Genomic DNA, 22,942 nt, shown 5'->3' on the forward strand with positions numbered 1-22,942 from the left:
TCTCCTTCTCCTTCTCCTTCTCCTTCTCCTTCTCCTTCTCCTTCTCCTTCTCCTTCTCCTTCTCCTTCTCCTTCTCCTTCTCCTTCTCCTTCTCCTTCTTCCCACTACTATTATTTTTGTAGGCATTATTATAATTTCATGATATAACTATATTAGTAATGGTATTACTATATTACATTAGATTAGCTATCAAGAAGAAATGCCTCCCTGTGAGGGTGGGGAGGCCCTGGCACAGGTTTCCCAGAGAAGCTGTGGCTGCCCCATCCCTGGAAGTGTTCAAGGCCAGGTTGGACAGGGCTCAGAGTAACTTGGGATAGTGGAAGGTGTCTCTGCCCTTGGCAGGGGCTTGGAGCAAGATGATCCTCAAGGTGTCTTCCAACCCAAATCATGATATAATTTTATATTATATGATTATAGTTATTATTGCACTTGTAATTAAAATGACAAGTTCTCCTTGATTTCAGGGATACTTCATTTCCTCTGCCCCAAATCCCTCCACCAAGTTTCTGAGTTAATCCACAATACCTGCAGCAGACCCTGCAGTTTCTGTGCCCTCGAGCTTCTCTGCTGCTAAAGGACAGGCTCCTGATCTCCTGTGGAGCCTCAGCCTGTTCAGCAGACACGTGTGGGCACTGCTGGTGACAGGATCAGGGATCCCTGGTGTCCCTGCTGACTGAGGCATCCCCAGCCTGCTGTGTCCACTTCTAGGAGAGCTGCAGGGCACCGAGCACCAGAGCTGCTCCCTGTCAGCAGGGAATTGCAAACCAGCCTGCTCCTGCTCAGCACGAGGCTGCAGGGCAGTGGCAAGCAGCACATCCTTCATGCCCACGGGAGGAAGGCAAAAGCAGGTCTTGCTCTGGTTCTTGCTGGGCTATGAGAACTCATCTACCTCCCCTCCCCAGGGCAAAGCTGTCCCAGGAAAGGCCTATTTTCCTTCCAGCATGAATCAGCATGGGAGCAGCAGGATGCTCCTTCCTCCTCCTCCACACTGACATTGTTTTAAGGAATATGACTTTCTGTGTGCAAGGTTGTGCCCTAAGGCAGGGGCTCCCTCACAGCATGAGTCAGGTTGGGCCATGTGGGATGTAAGCACCACATTCCATGCTGTGTTAACTAAGTTCAAATTACCCACAAACTGACATTCATTTTTACACTTCTGTTTTAAGTATTCATGTCTAGTTTTGCTTTGTTCTGTTTTCTTCACTGTTACTTTACCAGAAAGAGAAAGAACAAGGGGGTAACTGTTCTAATTAGAAGAGTTCTAAAATAAAAGACGAGTGAGATTTTTTACTGTGGGGGTTCCACAGGTTCCCCAGAGAATCTGTGGATGCCACATCCTCTGGAAGTGTCCAAGGCCCGGTTGGATGGGGCTTGGAGCAACCTGGGATAGTGGAATATGTCCCTGCCCAAGGCAGGAGGTAGAACTGGAAGATCTTTAGGGTCCCTTCTAATCCCAGTTTTCTATGATTCTGTGACTCTGTGATTTTATGATTCTATGATTCTACTGAGCCCAGAGAGTGAGAGCTACTTCCTAGAACCACACCACCAGCCTCGCTCTATGCACTAGACACAAAACACAGATTTAACATGTAGAGCCTGGCATTTGAATTCAGGATATTTTTCTTATTTGTTTTCAGTTCTAAAGAACCTGAGGAGGGAAAATATTTTTGATTTTACAGAAACAATGCCAAGACTCACCTAAACCTCTCTGTGCTCAGCTGGAGCCAGGGGCCTCACAGAAAACTGCAGCTCTTTAGCTTGAAAACAGGAATGGCATGGTGTGTTTGTTCCTGCAGTAAGTTTTGGTCACACAGTTGAATGCACATTTTTGGAACAAGGTGGATAACAGCACCTTATTGATGCCCTTGACATGAATTTCAAACCTAACATCACCTTTGAGACTTTCCCACTGACAAAAATACAGGATAAAGAGCCAAGATAAGAACTAAAACTTCACTCCTTGAGTCTGCACATATCCTTAAAACCTTAGATAATCTTTCCAGCAGCTGTGGTTCAGACCAGTATTTTTCATCAGCTCAGTATGAACACTTTCTTGTTTGTAATGCAGAGTAATACTCTGAAAAAACATCCACAACCATCACCCAAACTAGAAAGAATGAGTTAAAAGCAAAGGAAACTTAAGCTCCATATATCTTGTGTTTGTAAACACCTTTAAGCAAACACTGGAGATCAATGAATGGCTTTTCTTCTTTCATTTCAAGACAATACCAAGCCCCCAGCCGCTTCATTGCAATTGCATATTTCAGCATTTTATATATATATATATATATATAAAAATTATATATATATGAGATACTAAATGACACAAAGCACTGGGAGAGGGAATGAAATGATCCAGGCTCAGAATAAAGTGTTGATTCTTTATTCAAATGCAAAAGTGCTCTCCTGGGATGTTCTAATTTAAATTTCAGGCTTGGAAAAACCCATGTCTTTCAAGGGGGTGCCTGTAACTGCTGTATTTCTGTCTGCAGACTTTTCAGATTGGGAAGGTGATGGCAGGAAAAAGAAATGCAGTAAAGCCCTGTAAGTGCTGTGCTTGGTGTGGAAGAACCAAGACTTTGTTCTTAGAGGAGCTCAAAGGTTTTCAGTGAAAATCTCTGCTGGACAGGGAACATTTGCAGGCTCCGCTGCTCTCAGTGCACTACAATGGTGACTTTGGGGCTAAGGCATCATGAATCCATAAAATCCCTGTCTCTGCCACATACTTCCAACGTGATACCAGGGACATAAATTACTTTGTCCATTTCTCACTTTTCCATCTGTAAACTGGGGATTGAAACAAAAGGATTTTTTTTCATACTTTGGTGCTGCTTTCTGCTTGGAAGTGATAACTGTTTCCTATTTCCATGCATGCTGCTCTCGCCCAAGGAATCAAAGGTTATGATAAGGTAAATTAGCAGGAAGAAAATAGGAACAGAAAATAACATCTGGAACTTTATTTCTGATTCTCCTTCATTTTTTTTTTTTCTTTTTCCTTTCCCATCCCGTTTCATGTGAAAGAAATGGAAGCAGACAACATTCAGAAATGTGCTTATACAGGAGACCCTACAGCATCTCTGTTCAGGTGCAGCCTTCAGATGGAGAAATTGAGAAGCAGCTTCCAGTACAGCCAAAAATCATTTTCCTGGACAGAAAGGTAGAATTTGCCTCCCTGTGGATGGGGACTTCTATTAATTCTGTACTACCTTGACATTTTAGATTTTTGACATTTGAGATTTTTGGAGCCAGGCTCTGCTCCATGGGGATCCAGCAATGGCACCAGAGGAACGGGCAGGGATTGATCCCAGCAAGTTCCACCTGAAGAGGAGGAAGAACTTCCCAGTGCAGTGAGCGAGCCCTGAGCAGATTGTCCAGAGAGGGAGTGGAGTCTCCTCACTGGGGATATTCCAGACCTGTCTGGACACAATCCCTGTGCTCTGGGATGGCCCTGCTGGAGCAGGGAGGTTGGATCAGATGATGGACCAACCATGATCTATTCTGTGATGTGGCCTCATTTTGAAAAGTTATGGTGAACTTTGTGACATTTGTAATCTGTGACATAAATGCAAACTACCCTTAAACAGGGGGAATATATATAAACAATTATTACATCTGTTAAAATCATCAAAGCTTTCTTTGCTCTTGCTGAGGAGACAGGATCTTAATTCTTGTGTTCTTCCTCCCAGGGTGAAAGAATTGACAAACTGGGGCCTCCTGCAGAACCCTGGGTTGTATCAGCCCATCTCAAGGACTCCTCTGAGGCTGTGCTGAAAGGTTTGGATGTGTTTTCCTATAGGAAGGGTTATGGCAAAGCACCTATGTAAAATGATGGTGATAAATTCAGTTCTCCCTGAGAAATAAGGCTGTTGAAAACCAGTCTTTGGGCTGAAAACAGAAGGCTGCAGTAGGAGTTTGGTGAGCTGCCCAGTCATATGCTACAGGAAAAAAAAAAGAATAAAAAAAAAAAGTTTTTACAAAGTATTTTTGTGCTCTGGTAGTTTAAAGGAAGTATATCCTATAGTTTGTCTTTAAAAGGCATGTCTGGAGTCAAAAAAGGAGAGAAAGAAGAATTAAAAATCCTAACACTTGATTTTCAATTTATGTTATCTGGGGTAATTTCTTTAGGGTCCATGACCATCTTTTTATCCCAACAAATGATCTGGGATCTGATCTACAGACAGAAAGAACTGCCTGTGAATTGTCATTAATATATTATAATGTCAAAGTGTTTTTTTTTTCATGGGGGATCTAAATGTTTCCCTTCTTGTCCTCATTTAGCAAAATGCATGAACTCATGAAAGACTCATGAAAACTTGTAAAATACTCTAGACATGTGAGGATTTCCCTCAAGGTTGTGGGAATATGCTTAGATATAGAACCTTGTTTATGCAGAGTGCTGAACCAAACACCTGTGGATGGTCATATGCTGCTAAATTAGAATTTGTAAATTATAATGATTATAAATTTATTAGTTTAATTCCTAAAATATTTAAATATAAGAAGCACACACGATGAAAAGTTAAGTTCCTTATTGCACAGAAAGTATTTTGTTCACAGTAAAGCCATTTGTGTGTTATTTTGAGTTGAAAAGTTCACATTTAGAGAAGATAAGTAGCATTTATTCTGTAGATCACAGCTTCTCACCCTTTCAGTCCCTGTTTCTGTTAATTAGAAATTCTTCCTACCCCAAGAAAGTTCCAGGATTACAGGTTAGAAAAATACTTTGGTGTTTTCTTCTCCTTTTCATGGATGTTCAGGGCATGTTCCTAAACTCCTTAGGTTTAGATGAGCCACAGGTTGTTGGATTAGCTACTCATTGACAGAGGGAGAGAGGGAGGGAGGGAGGGAGGAAGGAAAGGAAAGGAAAGGAAAGGAAAGGAAAGGAAAGGAAAGGAAAGGAAAGGAAAGGAAAGGAAAGGAAAGGAAAGGAAAGGAAAGGAAAGGAAAGGAAAGGAAAGGAAAGGAAAGGAAAGGAAAGGAAAGGAAAGGAAAGGAAAGGAAAGGAAAGGAAAGGAAAGGAAAGGAAAGGAAAGGAAAGGAAAGGAAAGGAAAGGAAAGGAAAGGAAAGGAAAGGAAAGGAAAGGAAAGGAAAGGAAAGGAAAGGAAAGGAAAGGAAAGGAAAGGAAAGGAAAGGAAAGGAAAGGAAAGGAAAGGAAAGGAAAGGAAAGGAAAGGAAAGGAAAGGAAAGGAAGAGGAAAGGAAAGAGAAAAGAAAAGAGAGAGAAAAGAGAGAGAAAGAGAGAGAAAGAGAGAGAAAGAAAGAGAGAAAGAAAGAGAGAGATAGAGAGAGAGAAAGAGAGAGAAAGAGAGAGAAAGAAGGAAAGAAGGAAAGAAAGAAGGAAAGAAGGAAGAAGAAGGAAGAAGGAAAGAAGGAGAAGAAGGAAAGAAGGAAAGAAGGAAAGAAGGAAAGAAGGAAAGAAGGAAAGAAGGAAAGAAGGAAAGAAGAAAGAAAGAAAGAAAAGAAAGAAAGAAAGAAAGAAAGAAAGAAAGAAAGAAAGAAAGAAAGAAAGAAAGAAAGAAAGAAAGAAAGAAAGAAAGAAAGAAAGAAAGAAAGAAAGAAAGAAAGAAAGAAAGAAAGAAAGAAAGAAAGAAAGAAAGAAAGAAAGAAAGAAAGAAAAGAAATCACCGAAGGGAAAGACACTTCACATTCTTTAAAAGATACATGCATCAAATTAATAGTCAATAAACTCCAGCAAAGGAAGAGCTGCACAGTACAGATGTTGTGCATGTAATAGTTTGCTGCAGTTTTTCCTTTGACAAACATCCTTATTGCACTCGTCTTTTGAAGCACATGAAAGCAGCATTTAATGGAAATGGGTCCCGTCTAGCACACTGAGGCTGCTTCATCTGACAGCAGCCAAAGTGCCTCGTGGAAGGCAGTTTAGCTCCAAATTAGCTGTGCTTCTACGTTAAATACCAGCTTGCCTGAGAGATCTTTGGGAAGACTCCCATATATATCTGTAATATTCTGAGCTTTGAAGCATATGTGCCTGAAAGCTGAGCTAGTCTCTGTTGAGAAGTACAGTACAGTACTCCAGGCTTCATCACACACTAGAAATGGCAATTATAAAGTATTTGAACACAGCTGACAAGGCCCTCTGTTAAAATCCATATTACAGTGAGTATGAGAGCCAAGAAAATCTTGGTAGTCTGTGCAGACACTGTCATAAGGAGGATCATGAGTGGTAGATGGATGAACAAGGATTAGGCTGAAGCAATAAAAGAAATCTACATTTCCACATCCCCATCAAATCTATTCACAGCATGAATCACTGATTATTTATATATCGCAGCTGATCCTGGAGACTCATAAAGAAATTGGTGGTTTGGTTTGCTAGATACTGCATAGAAATAGAAAAAATAAAAAATATATGTAGTCAAAACTAATTAAGTATAAACAAATTAAATAGTACCAGAGTCACAGAGAGGAGAAACCTTGTAATTTATGTTGCTAAATAATTAATATGTGTCAGGGTTTTGTGTAAGACCTTGTCTTGGGCAGTTCCTGGTCATAATTCAGGGTTTGCTACTTCACCACATTGGTCAGTGCCCTGAACATGAGAATGGCAGAGTCGAAATGTCCTGCCCACATTCAGCTTTATGTACCTTCACCTGTGCTGCTTAACTGCAATAAAATGTCAAACCACCTGCTTCATAAAGCAAACAGTTATGACATGTTGTCTTTCAGCAGGCAAAAGTCTGTGTTTGTGATCACTGGAGCAAGTCCAGCATCCTGAGGAAGTTCTGGCATCTCACCCCCACCTGAACCAACATTTGGAAATTTGTCAGCCTTTAGGATTTCACCCCTTTCACCCCAAGAGGCTGAATGCAGACCAGACCTGGCCTTGGCTGCTGCTCAAAGATACACACAATAAAATGGGGATCCAGTTGCAAAGTAAATTATAACTTTTAAAAAGAGCCTACAGAAATAACAATCATGGCAAGGGCAAATGTTGGGCCAGAATTCATTCCCTGATAGATCACAAGAGGTAACATGATGGAGAAATTCTGTTTCCTGGTTTTCATTTTAACGCTCCCCATGGAGATTTTCCCTGCCAGGTTTCCAGCTGACAGCATCTCCTGTACTGTCTCAGGCCAGTCAACACAGACACTTTCCATGGCCAAATACCTTTCAAAGCATCTCACAGAGCTGGAGAAAAATTCCAAGAGATTTAACAATAGGACAGGAGGGAATATGCCCCAAAGATAAGGTGAAACACCTACAAATCAGGAAAGAATTGAAGATTCAGCTTGTCCTTTAGCTACAGTGGTTGACTCCTTGAGACCATCCCCTTAGGACAGTCTCTCATTATCACTCTCCCAACCTTGGTGAGGTACTTATTCACACAAGACATGAGTTAAATTAAAAAATGGGAATTTGGAACTTTCTAATGTGTCTCTATAGCTCCTGTTACCTTTGTTGATCCCTCTAACAGCTGCATTCACACCCCCATAACACACAGAAAATTCCATTTCACAATGAGCTCAAAGTATAAATATTTAGAAGCTCAAGCCCTCTAATTGCTCAGGAATTTGTTTTCTGAGTCCCTCAGTGTGAAATTTTCTGGAGCTAGACACAATGTTTAGGATGAAGATGGATAATGAATTTAGGCTTTCTGAAGTCCCTTAAAGTCATGAGGACTCCCTGAGGTCTTTAAGTGGCACTTACGTGGTTGCTGTTAATTGCAATATGATTTTTTCTGACTCTCCAGGGCTCACCCAGGTGCAGGTCATAGAGGGATGTGCAAGCTTTTCCAATCTGGCTGTCTCCAACTCAGGAACAAACTGGAGACTTGTGTTCACTGTCACATCACCTCCAGGTAAACCCTATATTCTGTGTATTTTTTTTTATTTGTTAAAATCAAAGCCCTACAGGTGGCCTGAATTTATAAAAAATGAGTTAAACTTTGTTTGAATGGGTGGAGCGATGCCAAATCTCTAAATAGCCTGAGTCCTGTTCCACATCCAAGTTGGCATTCCCCAGGCAGCAGGAGAGCTGGGTGATTCCTGTGCTATTCATGCAAGAGCTTGCAAATCTAATGAACAAGTAAAGAGAAGTCAGAAAAAGGTGCCTCTTTCTCCCTGGATTCCCTAGCATGTATCCCAAGAAATCGGATATTTGAAATCAGTTAAGTTGCCAGAGCAAACTTTTTCCTATAAATTGCAACCTCTCATTCCCTCTTATTTTTCCCTGTTCAGAAATTTTCCATCTGTGCTCCTGGCTGTTTTCATAGTGCCTTTTCCTGACTGTTTGCCTGCACCTGCTCACCTTTATAGGTGGTTCTGCACGTTCAGAGCATGACTCCAGGACTGAGCTCTGCCAGGGCTCTCCTGAGAGCTTATGGAGATGATGTTGGCACCTTCAGAGGCCCCTGAGCAGCTCAGTAAAGAGGAGCCAGGTGTGTTTATACCTTCCTGGTAATGCCAGCTGAGGAGGGCAGTGGGGGCAAGGTACCCTGTGAACTTTGTCTTGGAAAATCCTCAAGATGTCTGCACAGGGGAAGAGCCTCTCTGACTGCTTGGGGGCCTGAAATTATCTCTAAATCTGTTTCTGAAGGTATAGAGAGCTCAAATTTTTGGTTTCCTGTCTCAGGATCACTGCTGAGGCAAGTCTGTGGAGCAGCAGGAGCAGGTCTGGCACTCAGTCCAATGACACATTCAGATATTGATGTTGTAAGACCATGTGTAAAGTCTCTATTATGGTATTGCATCCATCCATCCATTCATCCATCCATCCATCATCCATCATCCATCATCCATCCATCATCCATCCATCCATCCATCCATCCATCATCCATCATCCATCATCCATCCATCCATCCATCATCCATCATCCATCATCCATTCATCATCCGTCATCCATCCATCCATCCATCCATCATCCATCCATCCATCCATCCATCCATCCATCCATCCATCCATCCATCCATCATCCATCCATCCATCCATCCATCCACCATCCATCATCCATCCATCCATCCATCCATCCATCCATCTATCATCCATCCATCCATCCATCCATCCATCCATCCATCCATCCATCCATCCATCCATCATCCATCCATCATCCATCATCCATCCATCATCCATCCATCCGTCCATCCATCCATCCATCCATCCATCATCCATCCATCCATCCATCCATCATCCATCCATCCATCATCCATCCATCCATCCATCATCCATCCATCCATCCATCCATCCATCCATCCATCCATCCATCCATCATCCATCCATCCATCATCCATCCATCCATCCATCCATCCATCCATCATCCATCCATCATCCATCCATCCATCCATCATCCATCCATCATCCATCCATCCATCCATCATCCATCATCCATCATCCATCATCCATCATCCATCCATCCATCCATCCGTCCATCCATCCATCATCCATCCATCCATCATCCATCCATCCATCATCCATCCATCCATCATCCATCCATCATCCATCCATCATCCATCCATCCATCCATCATCCATCCATCCATCCATCATCCATCCATCATCCATCCATCCATCATCCATCCATCATCCATCCATCCATCCATCATCCATCCATCATCCATCCATCTATCCATCATCCATCCATCCATCATCCATCATCCATCATCCATCCATCATCCATCCATCCATCATCCATCATCCATCATCCATCATCCATCATCCATCCATCCATCATCCATCCATCCATCATCCATCCATCCGTCCATCCATCCATCCATCCATCCATCATCCATCCATCCATCATCCATCCATCCATCCATCATCCATCCATCCATCCATCCATCCATCCATCATCCATCCATCCATCATCCATCATCCATCATCCATCCATCCATCCATCCATCCATCCATCCATCATCCATCCATCCATCCATCCATCATCCATCATCCATCATCCATCATCCATCCATCCATCCATCCATCCATCCATCCATCCATCATCCATCCATCCGTCCATCCATCCATCCATCCATCCATCATCCATCCATCCATCATCCATCATCCATCATCCATCCATCCATCCGTCCATCCATCCATCATCCATCATCCATCATCCATCCATCCATCATCCATCCATCCATCCATCATCCATCCATCCATCATCCATCCATCCATCCATCCATCCATCATCCATCCATCCATCATCCATCCATCCATCATCCATCCATCCATCATCCATCATCCATCCATCCATCCATCCATCCATCATCCATCCATCCATCATCCATCATCCATCATCCATCATCCATCCATCCATCCATCCATCATCCATCATCCATCCATCCGTCCATCCATCCATCCATCATCCATCCATCCATCCATCCATCATCCATCCATCCATCATCCATCCATCATCCATCCACATCCATCCATCATCCATCCATCCATTCATCCATAAATCCTTCTCTGTGTATAGATATATATGCATGGATATCTCTCTAGATAAATACCATTATAGATTATCTATCTATCTATCTATCTATCTATCTATCTATCTATCTATCTATCTATCTATCTATCTATCTATCCATCCATCCATCCCTCATGTCTTGCCTCATCCAGAAAAAAACAGAGGGAACAAGTACATCTGACTGGTGAAGATGCCAAATGAAAGTGGGTAATGAAAAAATCTGAGGAAAAAAAAAATAAAAAAATGGAAGTTTACAAACATTTAGGCTGCCACAAGTGGCTCATCCAAATCCCGTGCTTCCCATGACTTGGAAAAGGGAGAATTGGGGTGCAGGGAGCACTTGGAGGTGAGGCTTTCAAGGGGGAGATTTTTGTGTACTTTGAGCTGCCAAACACATGCAGCTCCCACTACTTTCTCATCAGTGAGAGCAGGTGGAAATTCAGCACCTCACAAGATCTGATTCTTTTGGCTGGAAGCACAGATTAATGAAATGTGTTTAGAAACCTGTTTCAGGGAAATCCCCAAATCTTTTTCTGAACAAAGGTCAGAGTTCCCTTTTCTTAACTATTTAACCAGTCAGAGAGTTACTAAGAATTAATAATAGAATCACAGAATGGTTTGGACTGGAAGGGATCTTCAAAATCATCGAGTTTCAAGTCCCCTGTGTTGGGAAAGGACACCTTTCAGTAGACCAGGATGCTCAGAGCCCCTTCCAGGCTGACCTTCAACATTTCCTGGGATGGGACAGCCACAGCTTCTCTGGGAATCCTGTGCAAGTGGTTAATATCTCATTTAAATCTGCCTTCTTTCAGCTTAAAGCCATTCCCCCATGGAGGGTGTTGAGAGGTACCAATGTGTACAGGCAGCTGATGCACCTGTGCAGGTATCACCTTTGTAAATCAGATTATTGCACACTTTTAATATGCATTGCAAAGGTACACACCAAAGGCACAATCCCTTTTGCTCCTTGTAATTGGCAACCATGCTGGAGACAGCATAAAGGTTTTTACGCTTCCAGAATCTTACAGAGGAGATTAACTTTTATCATTTGAGATAAAAAAAAACTGAAATTAAGCAATCAAATAGTAGATGTTTGTGATATATCTTCATGAACCAGTTGCTCTATGCACCTACCCTGCCATAATTCACTGTTTGTAGACAGCTGAGGAGGTGCAGCTGATGCTGAATGCATAATCCCAAATGTTTTAGTTGCAGTTCCTGGGGAGAGCAGACTATTCACAGCACCACTGCATTGTCTTGCTCCTTGTTTTACAGTAATATTCCCTTCACTGATAAGGATCCCTATGGGTTTGATACATCCACTTTCCATTTAAACCAACAGCATCCTACTCACAAACTGTTAGAGTAGTGCAAAACACCTTTAAACACCTGTGTGTGTAGGATCCTTGATACCTGAGAGATCTCTTCTCAGCTGAAGTTCATATCTGTTTGTAACTGCAGGCAGATTTCTCCCAATTGGAACATACTTCCCACCCTGTTCTGATGCAGCTCAGCTTCGTTCAGGTGACACAAATCTAATTTGTTTCTGCTAAAAGTATTTACAGCTACTTACCCCAGTCTCCAAGCCTCCATCTGACAACATTTCCCTTTTTTTTTTCTTTTTTTTTTCTTTTTTTTTTTAAATAATTGATGAAGAAAAGTCTTTTAGGTTTTTATTAAAAGCAGAACTCAAGTAAAATAAATATCCATCAAAATGTTTAGAACTGTGGGGTTAGGACCAATAATGAGTCAGGTAGTAAGAGAGATAATGAGTTGATGTGCCAATCCACATCCTTCAAGGTGGTCTACAGAGAGTAGCAGGGCCAGTTTTCCTAAACTCCTGTCCTTGCCCAGCACACCTGCACTCAGAACTTGTTTGGGAAGTAATTTAGGGAATCAAAACCTCCCTCTACTTCAAAAAGGCAACGCTGAGCATCTTCCAGTCCTTGCAACTCAGATCTGAGACCCAATCAACTCTTGAACACAGAAACTACAAGCAGCTCCTGGTTTGACTCTGCCATTTGCTGAAAATTTTAGAATCTGTGGGTGCAGAGCATTACCCAGAGCTTCTGTCTTTCAAGAGACTAAATATTTACTGTGTAACAGCAGGGACACTGACATTTTTTATTTATAATGCTCATTATCAACGTGGTGGAAAATATTAACAAATTCACTGTGAGTTTTATGCATCATGGATTTAATCTTCATGCTGGTGAATGTTTCTGGGATGCCCCTAACTTATATTGACATGATTCAGGTATAGCCTGTAAAAAAATCCTTTTTTTTTTTTTTTTTTTGTATTTGTATTTTTTGTATTTCTTTCTTTGTATTAAGAACTGTCTTATCACAACCAGTTTCTCTTGTAGAAAATGTGCATGTTTTCTGTAGGGGCCTGATCTGTCTGGCCTCAGAAGCAGTTGCATTGTGAATGTATTTTCTGGGGTTTCTGTCAGCCAAATTAATGGAAGAAATATTAAATATTGTTGAATGCAAAGAAGCTGTTATGCTTCAGGAAGCACTGAAAGCTTGAAACTTAGCTTGTAGAAATATTGTTACTTGTTTTGGTTGTCCTGGTACTCAGTCCCAAGTAAATATTGTCCATTAATGTTGGATCTGTCTGGAGATAGATAGATTTATGGTTTATCCCTGAACACATCTTTAACACTGTTAAAAAGCTACAGGGTGGTGTTTTAGCTGTGAAATTACTGTTTGTGCTTTTGTGATAAACTGACCGCTTTAAATTCTCAGGGACCAAGTTCACTGTGCTGTCCCAGCCATTTGCCACCTTCCCTGTGCCCATGGGAGCCAGGGCCAGCATGATCCTCGTTGTCATACTGGGTTCAGCAGCATCTGCATTCACCATTGTTCTTTCATTCTGCTGGCTCAGGAAGAGCAAAAGCCACAGTAAGTTGGAAATATCCACAAAAATTTATGCTTGCAGACTCCTTGTTTTATTTAACAAATCCCCAGAGTGGCCACAATGGGTTTCAGACAATAGAATTCAGAAAAAGCTCTGGGATTTTCAGTAATTAGGATATGGTTTGTAGTTTATGCAGAGACAAGAGTTGGGCTTCAATAATCAATGTGAGTCCCTTCCAACTCAGAATATTCTATGATTCTATGATAGCTCAAGGTTATACAGTTTTATGACTATAAAAGGTGTCTGAGTCCAGACAGATATTACAAAAAGTTTCTTCTTGGAAAAGATTTCTAAGCACTGGAACAGTCTGCCCAGGACAATGGTGGAGTCACCATCCCTGGAAGGGTTCGAGGGTGTGTGGACACGGCATTTGGTGGCATATTCAAGCAATATGGTACTATATGTTCAACAGTATGTTTAAGTTTTTGTTGAACTAATAATTTCTTCTGAGCAGAGGATGTACTGAGGGTGATGTGACTGTGTGTTTCATTGCAGAAACGAGGACTGAACAGCCTCATCTACCACGGGACAGCACCAAGAGACCCAGTGAACAGTCACAGCCTCCTGCAGCTCCCACCAAGCCTTGCTTCAATCAAGGACCAAATAAAAGTGGAGTGTCTGTAGCAGGAGGTGAGACTGCAATTCATAAATGATTGGACAGCAAAAGAGTCAGTTTATATCATTTAACATGTTCAGGTGTTCCCTGGGATGTGATGGAGTCACCATCACTGCAAGTGTGCAAAAAATGTGTGGGATGTGGCAGCTGGGGAGAGGTTTAATGGTGAATGCAGTGGTGCTGCCTTGGTGGTTGGACACAATGATCTGAAAGGTTTTTTCCAGCTTCACTGATTCTAGGATTCTATAGGTTTGTATAGGACATTCTCAGAAGGTCAATCTCTTTATTACCTCCTCTTTTCCCTGATTTTTTTCTGTTTGTCATTTAATCTCCTTCAATACAGATGGAGTGAATTCCCAGCTACACTGAAGGCAGAAGCATAATCCCCCTCATGCTCATGCTGTGATTCCTGGGGTGTCCAGTACAGAGACAGGGCCTGGATTTCAGTGATCCTTTTGGCTCCCTTCCCCACAGTCCAGGATATTCTATGGTTCCATGAGTCCATGATTTCTCCCAGTGTTTTTGGAGTAGGGCAGGGACCAACACTCCTGGTGTCCCCACATGCCTGGAGGAGCAGGGCTCCTCCCTGCCCAAATCTCCAGGTGCTGGAGTGGGACCAAAAGCTCTGGGCAGGTTTGGAGGCTGTGAAGGACTGCACAGTTACACTGGAGGTAAAAAAAACACCCAGGACTGGTTTGCACAGTCCCTGTGAGTCCAACCCAGCAGCCCAAAGCAGCTCCACTCCCACCCACCCACCCTGCGTCCCACTCTGCTCCCCGGGGTCCTGCCACAAACAACCCTTTCCCGCACACCTCCTCCAGACTTGTCCTTTCATCATCTTCTGATCAAACCCGGCTCCTTCTGAGGTCACAGGAAAGCAGACAGCCCCAGGGGCATGTGGCTGGCAGCACAAAGCACTGGCTTCCCTTTCTGCAAGTGTGAAATGTTCTTACAGTAGCTGAGGGCTTTTTTTTTATCTCACCTGCCAACAGCACAGATCTAAGGGCATTCGGATAACCCTGCTGAACCCCCCATTTACTCTGTTTTGGGAATTTCTTTTTCCTCCTTCTTACTGAAGCCTGTGGATTACATAAGAGGCAGGAAGAAGCGAGCTGGAGTTTTTATCTCCTTTTAATTAGTGTCTATCACAAAAGCAGAGGGAGAGAGAAGGAGAGAGGAAATTCTGCAGTTTATGTGTTTTGATATTTGCCATACTCTTCCAAAACACAGCATTCAGCTGTGTGCCTTAGGACACATATCTGCTATAAATTCATTTTTTATCTAATTTGTCTGAGATCTAAGCTTCCTGTGGAGGTCTGAGATCAAAGGATCTGATTCTGTCTGATGTTGGCTCTGACACATAATGCGTGCTGACTTAGTTCTGTCTATAAACTCGCAGTGGGAGGCTGCCACTCTCCCTTGGCACCTTTACATAGTGAACTTTCATTTTGGCTGGGGAGGCTGACAGGTACAGCGTTGATTGGAGCCGTCACGTAAATAATTCATGGGAAGAATTTTTTTGTCAGAAAAAGGCAATCCAGCCACTTAGAGTCTTTTAGGAATAGTTGCAAGACAAAAAGATTCCCCAATATGTTCAAATCTAAACAAGGATAACAATATCTTAAGTGAATTTAATACATATGACTTGGAAATGTCTAATGTTTGATTCCCCCCTATTTAAAGTGCTGTTGGTTTTGGAGAGAGAGAGAAGAAATCAAAGCTGCACTCTTTTTGTTTAGTTTCTGCTTTGTAGCTCTTCCTCTCATAAGAAATACTGCTTTTCTAACACAATTAAGTGTTCAGAGCCTTTATTTATGAATCACCACAGTAAGACTTGCAAAACAGAGATTTTCTCATTGGTGGGTGCTTGTAGAGTGCAAAGTCCAGTGGATCAAGGGCCCTGGATGTTGTACCAAAAGGAGCAGCTGAGGATGGAGATGAGGGAGAAACCAACATTCACAGCTCGGCAGTCCAGCAGGGAGATGGGATCGAGACATTGCCTTGCCTAACCTGGGTCTAACAAGAAAAATCTCCTTAGCTTCCTGTAATTATCTCTCTCTTGAGGATCTTTTGATGGACTTAGTCATTGTTAACAGAACACATCTGGAGGTAGAGGAACATATTGTTTCTTTTTGCTTTTTGCAATTTATTCTGCTGGTTCAACAGAGAGCTTGTATCCTCCTACAGCTTACATTTCCAAGCTTCGATTTTCTGTCCTTTCCCTGAACATTTTCAGGATGGTACCTGATTGATTTTTATTCTGACCCCCTTGGACATCTTCAGCTAGAAATTATTGTGTGTTCCTGAAGATGTTATCCCAGTCTGTAAATTGGGTCTCCCCTTCTGGCTCCTAGCTTGCCCCGATCATCTCCTTCTCCTTTCTTTCTACCAGTTTGCCATTTTTATCTTGTTTTACAAAATTTCATTAGAATCAATTTTAGTTTAATTTCCAAATCACCAGTGGAAACACTGAATATCTTCCATTTCAGTAGTAGTGTCTGGTACTACTGCATATCCCTGAGAATTATTTCCTATCTATAATTTCTGCCTGAGCTCTGTTAGCTGGTACTTAATCCAGTTAATCATATGCTTTCATGATATTGAATAGTTTGTATTTAATTTTTAAATATCAGGAATCTCAAGGCAGTACTTCATCCTTGAAACTGTTTCTATCCAGAAAACTTGTAGCCCCCTCCATTGATTCAAACTTGGTTGAAAAACTTTATTTCCACCGTTGAAAATGGCACCTTTGAAGATGAGAGAGTCAATAAATCTCCAGAACTAACATGAAGCTTTGGTGTAGGAGATCATGACCTTATTATCTTGTTTATGTGTCTAAAGAAGAAAATTGAACCTGTGATGTATGTAATTTGTACTTTAAATCAGCCGACTACCTGAAGTTAAAGACAGCTAAAGAAGGAAAAGTGCTAAACATAATAATATATCTGACTGCTGAAATTTTGGTTACAGCTTTCTGGTGGATTCCCAAGAGGTAAAACCCTGAAATTTAAATTTACAAGAGTACAAGTTGAAAAGAAACAGCAACACCCTTTAACAGAAAAAAATGAGCACAATCATGAAGTCATTGCCAGGGCTGTCAGAGTTCAGGTTGGTCAAGGGGTGTCTGGACAACCTTTCTGAAACATTATTTCATTTTAGGAGTTTTTATGGGAAGCAGGGGAGGTACTCAATGACCCTTCCAATTTGAGATACTTTATGATTCAGAAAATATAGGTCCAATTATATGAATGACAGGAAATGCAGAAGAGAATGAATCAGAGCAAAAGATCCAAACATCCATGAGTCCGAATGTCACAGGCTGTCAAGGGTTAAACTGAAAGGACAAACCTAAAACATCAGAAGTGGTAATAACACATTTTCTGGTATTATTTGTGCTAAGGACCTACAATGTGTGCTGATAAATGGACTAAAACAACTGATTTTGTCTACTAACATGAGACATTGACCAGGACTAGTTCTGGAATGAGTACTAAAGGTTTAAGTGTAGGCTGATGGCCCTTTTTTTCGTGGGGGGGAGGGAGAAAATTACAAGAAAATTATAAATGTTTTTAGCATCCACATGATGCTACAAATTTGGCTGTGAATCAAGGCACACACTGCCAGCTCAGAAATTATCTGCTGTGTCACTACAAGTAACCCTGCCTCTGTTATTGACAACCATTTGATATATAAAGATGTAAACAATTCCACATGAAAAATGTACAGTGTATATATTTTCTTGCATTTTTTCTATGTAATTTTTTAAAAACAGCATTGCAGGTTACAGTCTCTGTATTTCTAACATTTGAGCCCTACTCAAGAAAAAGTTCTACCCTGAGTTACAGCCTGTTTCAGAAAAGGATGGTGCATTTTGTGGGTGTGTGGTATTAAAATGTCTTCAGTCTTAACAATATATAGCTCACTAAGAAACTGTGTTCTATACAATTGATTATTAAACATTTATTCAAAATTTTTCTAAATGTTGAAGATGCCCTTGCAGCTGTTAATGTGTCAATAAACACAAACCAACCGGGTTTGTTGCTTTTTATTTGTGGACATAGCTAATGATTGTTTGTCTTTGCCAATTCATTTCTGTCAAATTGAAATTTATAGCCACTGGAGCTATTTCTGTAAGAGTAATTGCTTTTTAATTTATCATAGAATTATGGAATGCTTTGGGTTGGAAGGGGCTTTAATAATCACCTACATTCTCCCACCCTGGGCAGGCACACTTTCCACTATCCCAGGTTGTTCCAAGCCCTATCCAACCCTTCCAGGGATGGGGCAGCCACAGCTTCCTTGGGAAACCTGTGCCAGTGGCTCACCACCCTCACAGGGAAGGATTTTTTTCCCTAATCTTTAACCTAAATCTCTCCTGTTCAATTTAAAACTCTTCCCCCTTGTCCTACAACTGTCTGGCCATGTAAAATGAGGGGAAAAAAATGTATTGACGTCTTTAACACACAGCAAAGGCATAAAAAGTGTACATGAAGTTGGGGCCTTATAATTATTGTAAGAAATTAACAAGTCTTGCTTTCACAGCTAAGGAAGGAAGTGGAACAGTGGGAGCTGCCACAGGACGTGCAGAGGAGCTGAACCCGCAGCCCAAATCGCCAAGAAAGCCCTGCAAAGTGCAGCCCAAGAGAGGTGACAGACACACCTTTCCCTCAGCCAGGAAGAGTGACAGCCACCAACAGCGCCACAGAGCAAGATCTCCTGGTGACTCTGAGGAGCTCCCGGAGGGCTCCAGGCAGGAGGAAGCGCCCCAACCTTCAGCTGGGTACCAGCAGGAAAGGGAGAAGCCTGAGGGGATGTCCCAACACCAGAATGATGTCAGAGAGTGCGTTGCCATGGTGGCAGCAGAGGGGTAACGCAGCGATGGGAGGGGGGTGAACCACTGTGGTCACTGTGGGGCTGTGGTCAGAGAAAGCCATGCAGGGTTTGGGCTGGGGGACCAGATGGCCAAAGGAAGCTGCAGCCAGATGCCAGGCTCTTTAGTGCTGACCTTTCTGAGCTTCCAGAATGGGGAGGGTGCATCCAAACTGCCCTTTGAGACTGACTACTGACCGAATCCTGGCTGCTCCAAAAGTGTCTCCAGGAGCTGTTTTGGGGAGTGCTTAGTGGATCAGCTTTGAGATTGCATTCAAAAGCAGCCAGGGATGAGCCCAGCAGCCCAACAGGGTTTCTGACAGTACAGCGTTGTAGCACGGATGTTGTCTTAGTGTCTCTAGCATTGCTGGTGAATATGCATATCTGTAAATATACAGAAATTGTCTCATTTCTTCCAGCCACGCTTTTAGTTTCATTCAAAGAATCTCAGTGTGTACACAAATATTTTCCTTTTTTCATTTATTCATCTCTCGTTGTGGCTTAAGTAAATGCTTCCATTCCGCTCTACTTAAACCTTTTCTTTTCTTTTTTCTTTAGATTAAAGTATATTACTGAGTAAATTGTCACCATGGCATTGTTTTCTGACACCTTTAAATCACTGGCTTGTTATGAACACTACTCTTTATGGATAATAATGCTAATGCTGATATTCTCCAGTTGCTCAGAGAACTCCTCTGTGTTTTGCTTTACTGAGCTGGAAGATGAGGAACTTTATTATGCCTTCTCTGTACCATAAAATTCTTGGTTGCAAGGTGTCCTGGTGGCACCAGATAAAATTTATACTCCTTTGCAGAAAAAAAAAAAATTACTTAATCAGGAAGATGAGGTTTCTGGCCAGATCAGAAGCAGAAGAAAAGCTGAGAAACCTCGATTTGGGAAAAAAACTACAATCCTGTTCTCTTCAAGCTGGAGTTAAGGTGCAGATTCTGATCAAGCTGCTCAGTTCCCTGGGCACAAAAATAGATTCACCATCTTTGGTTTCTGCACTATGATGTCTTTATAATCATAATTTTGGGGTGAAATTAGACTGACTGCACACTGAGCCAGGCTTCTTGTCGAGTGAACAGGAGTTTTTCTGGTTGAAGACGCTTATTAAGTGCAATGGATCAGCCTATTTGACCTCTGCCATGGGATAGAAGAGTCATTTATTACATTATTTTCTGCAGAGGCCAAAAATATTATTATTGGGTAGATCCCTAAGGATCGTGATCTAGGGTGTGAAGAAAAAATAATAGCTTTCAAAGACTTCCATGTCTGGTGAAACTATTGGGAAGCAGCTCTTTTTCTCCACAGCTGATACCCAGTTTCAGGTGCTTTCACCTGGCAGTAGAGCCTTCCCTCTCTACAGAAATACAATTCCTCCATTCCATGAATTCTATTTCTCTTCAGTGTTTCTACTTCTAGTGAGTGCCTCCATCACATCCAAGCAGTATAAAGGAAAATAATATAGAATTACACGTCAGTATGCCTGCTGATAATATTGAATGTAAATTATATGAAAGTACGGTACAAAGATAATTATTTCAGGGAAAAAAATCAGACATTTGGGAAATAGTTAAGGGTTTATATTAATCCTTTAGTTCATAATTGTTGAATTTATCCATATTTTGTTTACAGAATGAATAAACTTGTATATCTGGACCTCTAATGGAAATAGCAGGGCTAGAGGCCTTGAATTGCAGCATTTTCAACTGAGTGAGTGGTGGCACGTGGGAAAGAAGTGGGGAGAAAGTGAAACAAAACATGGTGACAAATGGGTGCAAACATTAAGTGAATCCTGACCAAGACAAATTTGGGGAACTTGTGTATGAGAAAAAAAAATGGAAAAAATCCCACAACACTGTAGTGGTCAGAGAGAAAGATGAGAATGAGACTCAGCGGTTGAAGTGGTTGAAGACATTTCATGGCTAAACATAAAATGGCATCTTTTCCTAAAATAATTTGGTTTAGACTGACTGCAACAGTGATTGGATGAAATAAGATCCTACTGCTTTGTGGATAAGGGAGATCCAGATTTAATTTGAAATATTTTCCATCTATGTTTTCCATGAAACCGAGTTAAAACTCTCACTCTTACAGGAACTGTGTGATTAGATGAGAAGTTGTGGCTGCCCCTGGATCCCTGGAAGTGTCCAAGGCCAGACTGGATGGGGCTTGGAGCAGCCTGGGATGGAGGAACGTGTCTCTGCCCATGGCAGGGAGATGGGAACAGGGAGGTCTTTAAGGTGCCTTCAAACCCAGCCCATTCTGTGGTTCTATGAGCTGCTACAGAATGTCCTGGGCAAAGCAAAAAAAAAAAAAAAAAAAGAAACATCTCATATCCCAAGGCCAAAATTTTATTTTCCAGTGTTTTGAATGCCAGCTTGTCCTGAGGGGCGTTTGTTGTCATGGCTGTGTTGTGGTCGGTACTTTTGGTGATCCTGCTCAACCTTTGCTTTGAGTTCTTCTTGATCCTTACACTGTAATTAGGACAACAGTTGTTTCCACCTTTGTGTTTTATGGATAAATTTGTGACATTCTGCATTCCAAAACCCAGGGTGAGGCCAGGGTAGGGATGCAGTGGAAGGAGGCAGATGAAGAATCCACAGGGTGCTGTGTGGGTTAGCTGTGACATCACATGGGATGTGGTGCCTTCATAGACCTGGGCTTGTTCAAGGCCCCTGGCCCAGCTCAGGGCATTCAGCTGCTCTCAAAGTCCAGTGTCTGTGAGGACATAAAGAGCCAGCAGCAGGATTTCAGCTGGGATTTTGGGATTATGGTGGCAGAGATTCAAGCCCCAGCACAGCCCACACCCAGACCAGCTTTGTGAGGGACACAAAACACTTCCAGAAAATCTACTTGGGCTAAACAAAGTGTAGCTTCCCCACACTGGACATGAAGGAAGCCTTCAAAGTGCAGGAAAATTTAATGAAAAAATCTCTGAGTCCATCCTCTGAGACCCAAAGTCTTTCTGGACAGTCATGTTAAATGTCAGTGAAATTTGATAAGTTTGGCTCTAATGAAGCCAATGGCAAAAAATTCATTAAGTTCACTGGATTTGGGATTTCCACCTGGAAAATTTCCACTACTTTTTCTGTAGTCCCTCATACAATACCTCTGAGTTCCTTTATTGATATAAATAAAAATATAGCTGAAAGGATACCTTACTTTTAAACAAGCTCTCCAGGCTTTTCTGAATTGCTAGACAATGTATGGTCAAAATTATTCTTCTTCCTCCTTTTTTTTTTTTTTTTTCCTCCCCATTTTGTGGGGGTGATATTTTTTTCCTCTTATGTTTGAAGTAGAGGAGTGCATTACTGACAAATTTGCCTAAGGCTTTGGGCCAGAGCTGATGAGACTTCACGAAGATACACGAACAGGCACATGGATAGGAGAAAGAAAGCCTGTGAAAAATTAAAATGACAAGCCTGGTTAGGGAGCAGAGATAACTGGTGATGTAGTAAAATTAATTACAGTCTGGGTTGAAGGAATTGTGTGCCTAAGACAAAATTAAAAAAAAAAAAAAAGAAAGAAAAACCAAATAACAGCAATGAGATTATAAACCTTTTGATCATCTCTGTATGGTATAACTTCCAGTCCCTATTTATTATGGTATTTATTATGGCATTTATTTCTATAGCATGAGAGGTATAAATGGCAAATAAAGGAGGCAAGTGTCCGGTCAGAATGTTTTTCTCTGAGCTCCTGACTCTGCAATGAATAACCTTATTAACAGTGAATTGCACTCAAAAATATCTTCTCTGGACTAGGAACTGTGAGAGGAAACCTTCAGTGGATCAAGAAAGCTGCATGATATAACACTCCAAGGATGATTAAGGACACTGATTGGTTATCCACATTCACAGGTTTTTAGATATAATTTTTTGCAGTCGTTATGCATTTGCCAGAATGTGAAATATTTCCAGTTTTCTACCTACTGAAATGTGGCAAATGCTGGGTGATAATTTGTTGAGCAGTATTATTTTGCAAGAGCAAAAGCCAGAAATCCCAAAGGACGATTCCAAGATTCTGGAACACATCAGCAAGGGGGGATTTCTCTGGTATATACAAGAGCTGTGTTTTTGGGGAAGTGGGGACAGGAGGTAGGTGCTACCT

The 22,942-nt window shown here is 41.7% G+C and overlaps 1 protein-coding gene across 2 annotated transcripts in view; it reads left to right on the plus strand.

Moving 5' to 3' along the window:
- PKHD1 (PKHD1 ciliary IPT domain containing fibrocystin/polyductin) overlaps positions 1-20,390 on the plus strand; it is a 237,704-nt gene extending 217,314 nt beyond the window's left edge. For both annotated transcript variants that reach the window (XM_058835020.1, XM_058835021.1), the window contains exons 61-66: positions 3,022-3,157; positions 3,687-3,774; positions 7,712-7,819; positions 13,170-13,325; positions 13,837-13,971; positions 18,500-20,390. In XM_058835020.1, the coding sequence (XP_058691003.1) occupies positions 3,022-3,157; positions 3,687-3,774; positions 7,712-7,819; positions 13,170-13,325; positions 13,837-13,971; positions 18,500-18,828 (952 nt within the window). In that variant the 3' untranslated portion in view covers positions 18,829-20,390. The remainder of the gene's footprint in view (positions 1-3,021; positions 3,158-3,686; positions 3,775-7,711; positions 7,820-13,169; positions 13,326-13,836; positions 13,972-18,499) is intronic.
- The last annotated feature ends 2,552 nt before the right edge of the window (positions 20,391-22,942 follow it).

The sequence above is a fragment of the Poecile atricapillus genome, chromosome 3 (genome assembly GCF_030490865.1).
Source record: "Poecile atricapillus isolate bPoeAtr1 chromosome 3, bPoeAtr1.hap1, whole genome shotgun sequence".
Taxonomy (NCBI): Eukaryota; Metazoa; Chordata; class Aves; order Passeriformes; family Paridae; genus Poecile; species Poecile atricapillus.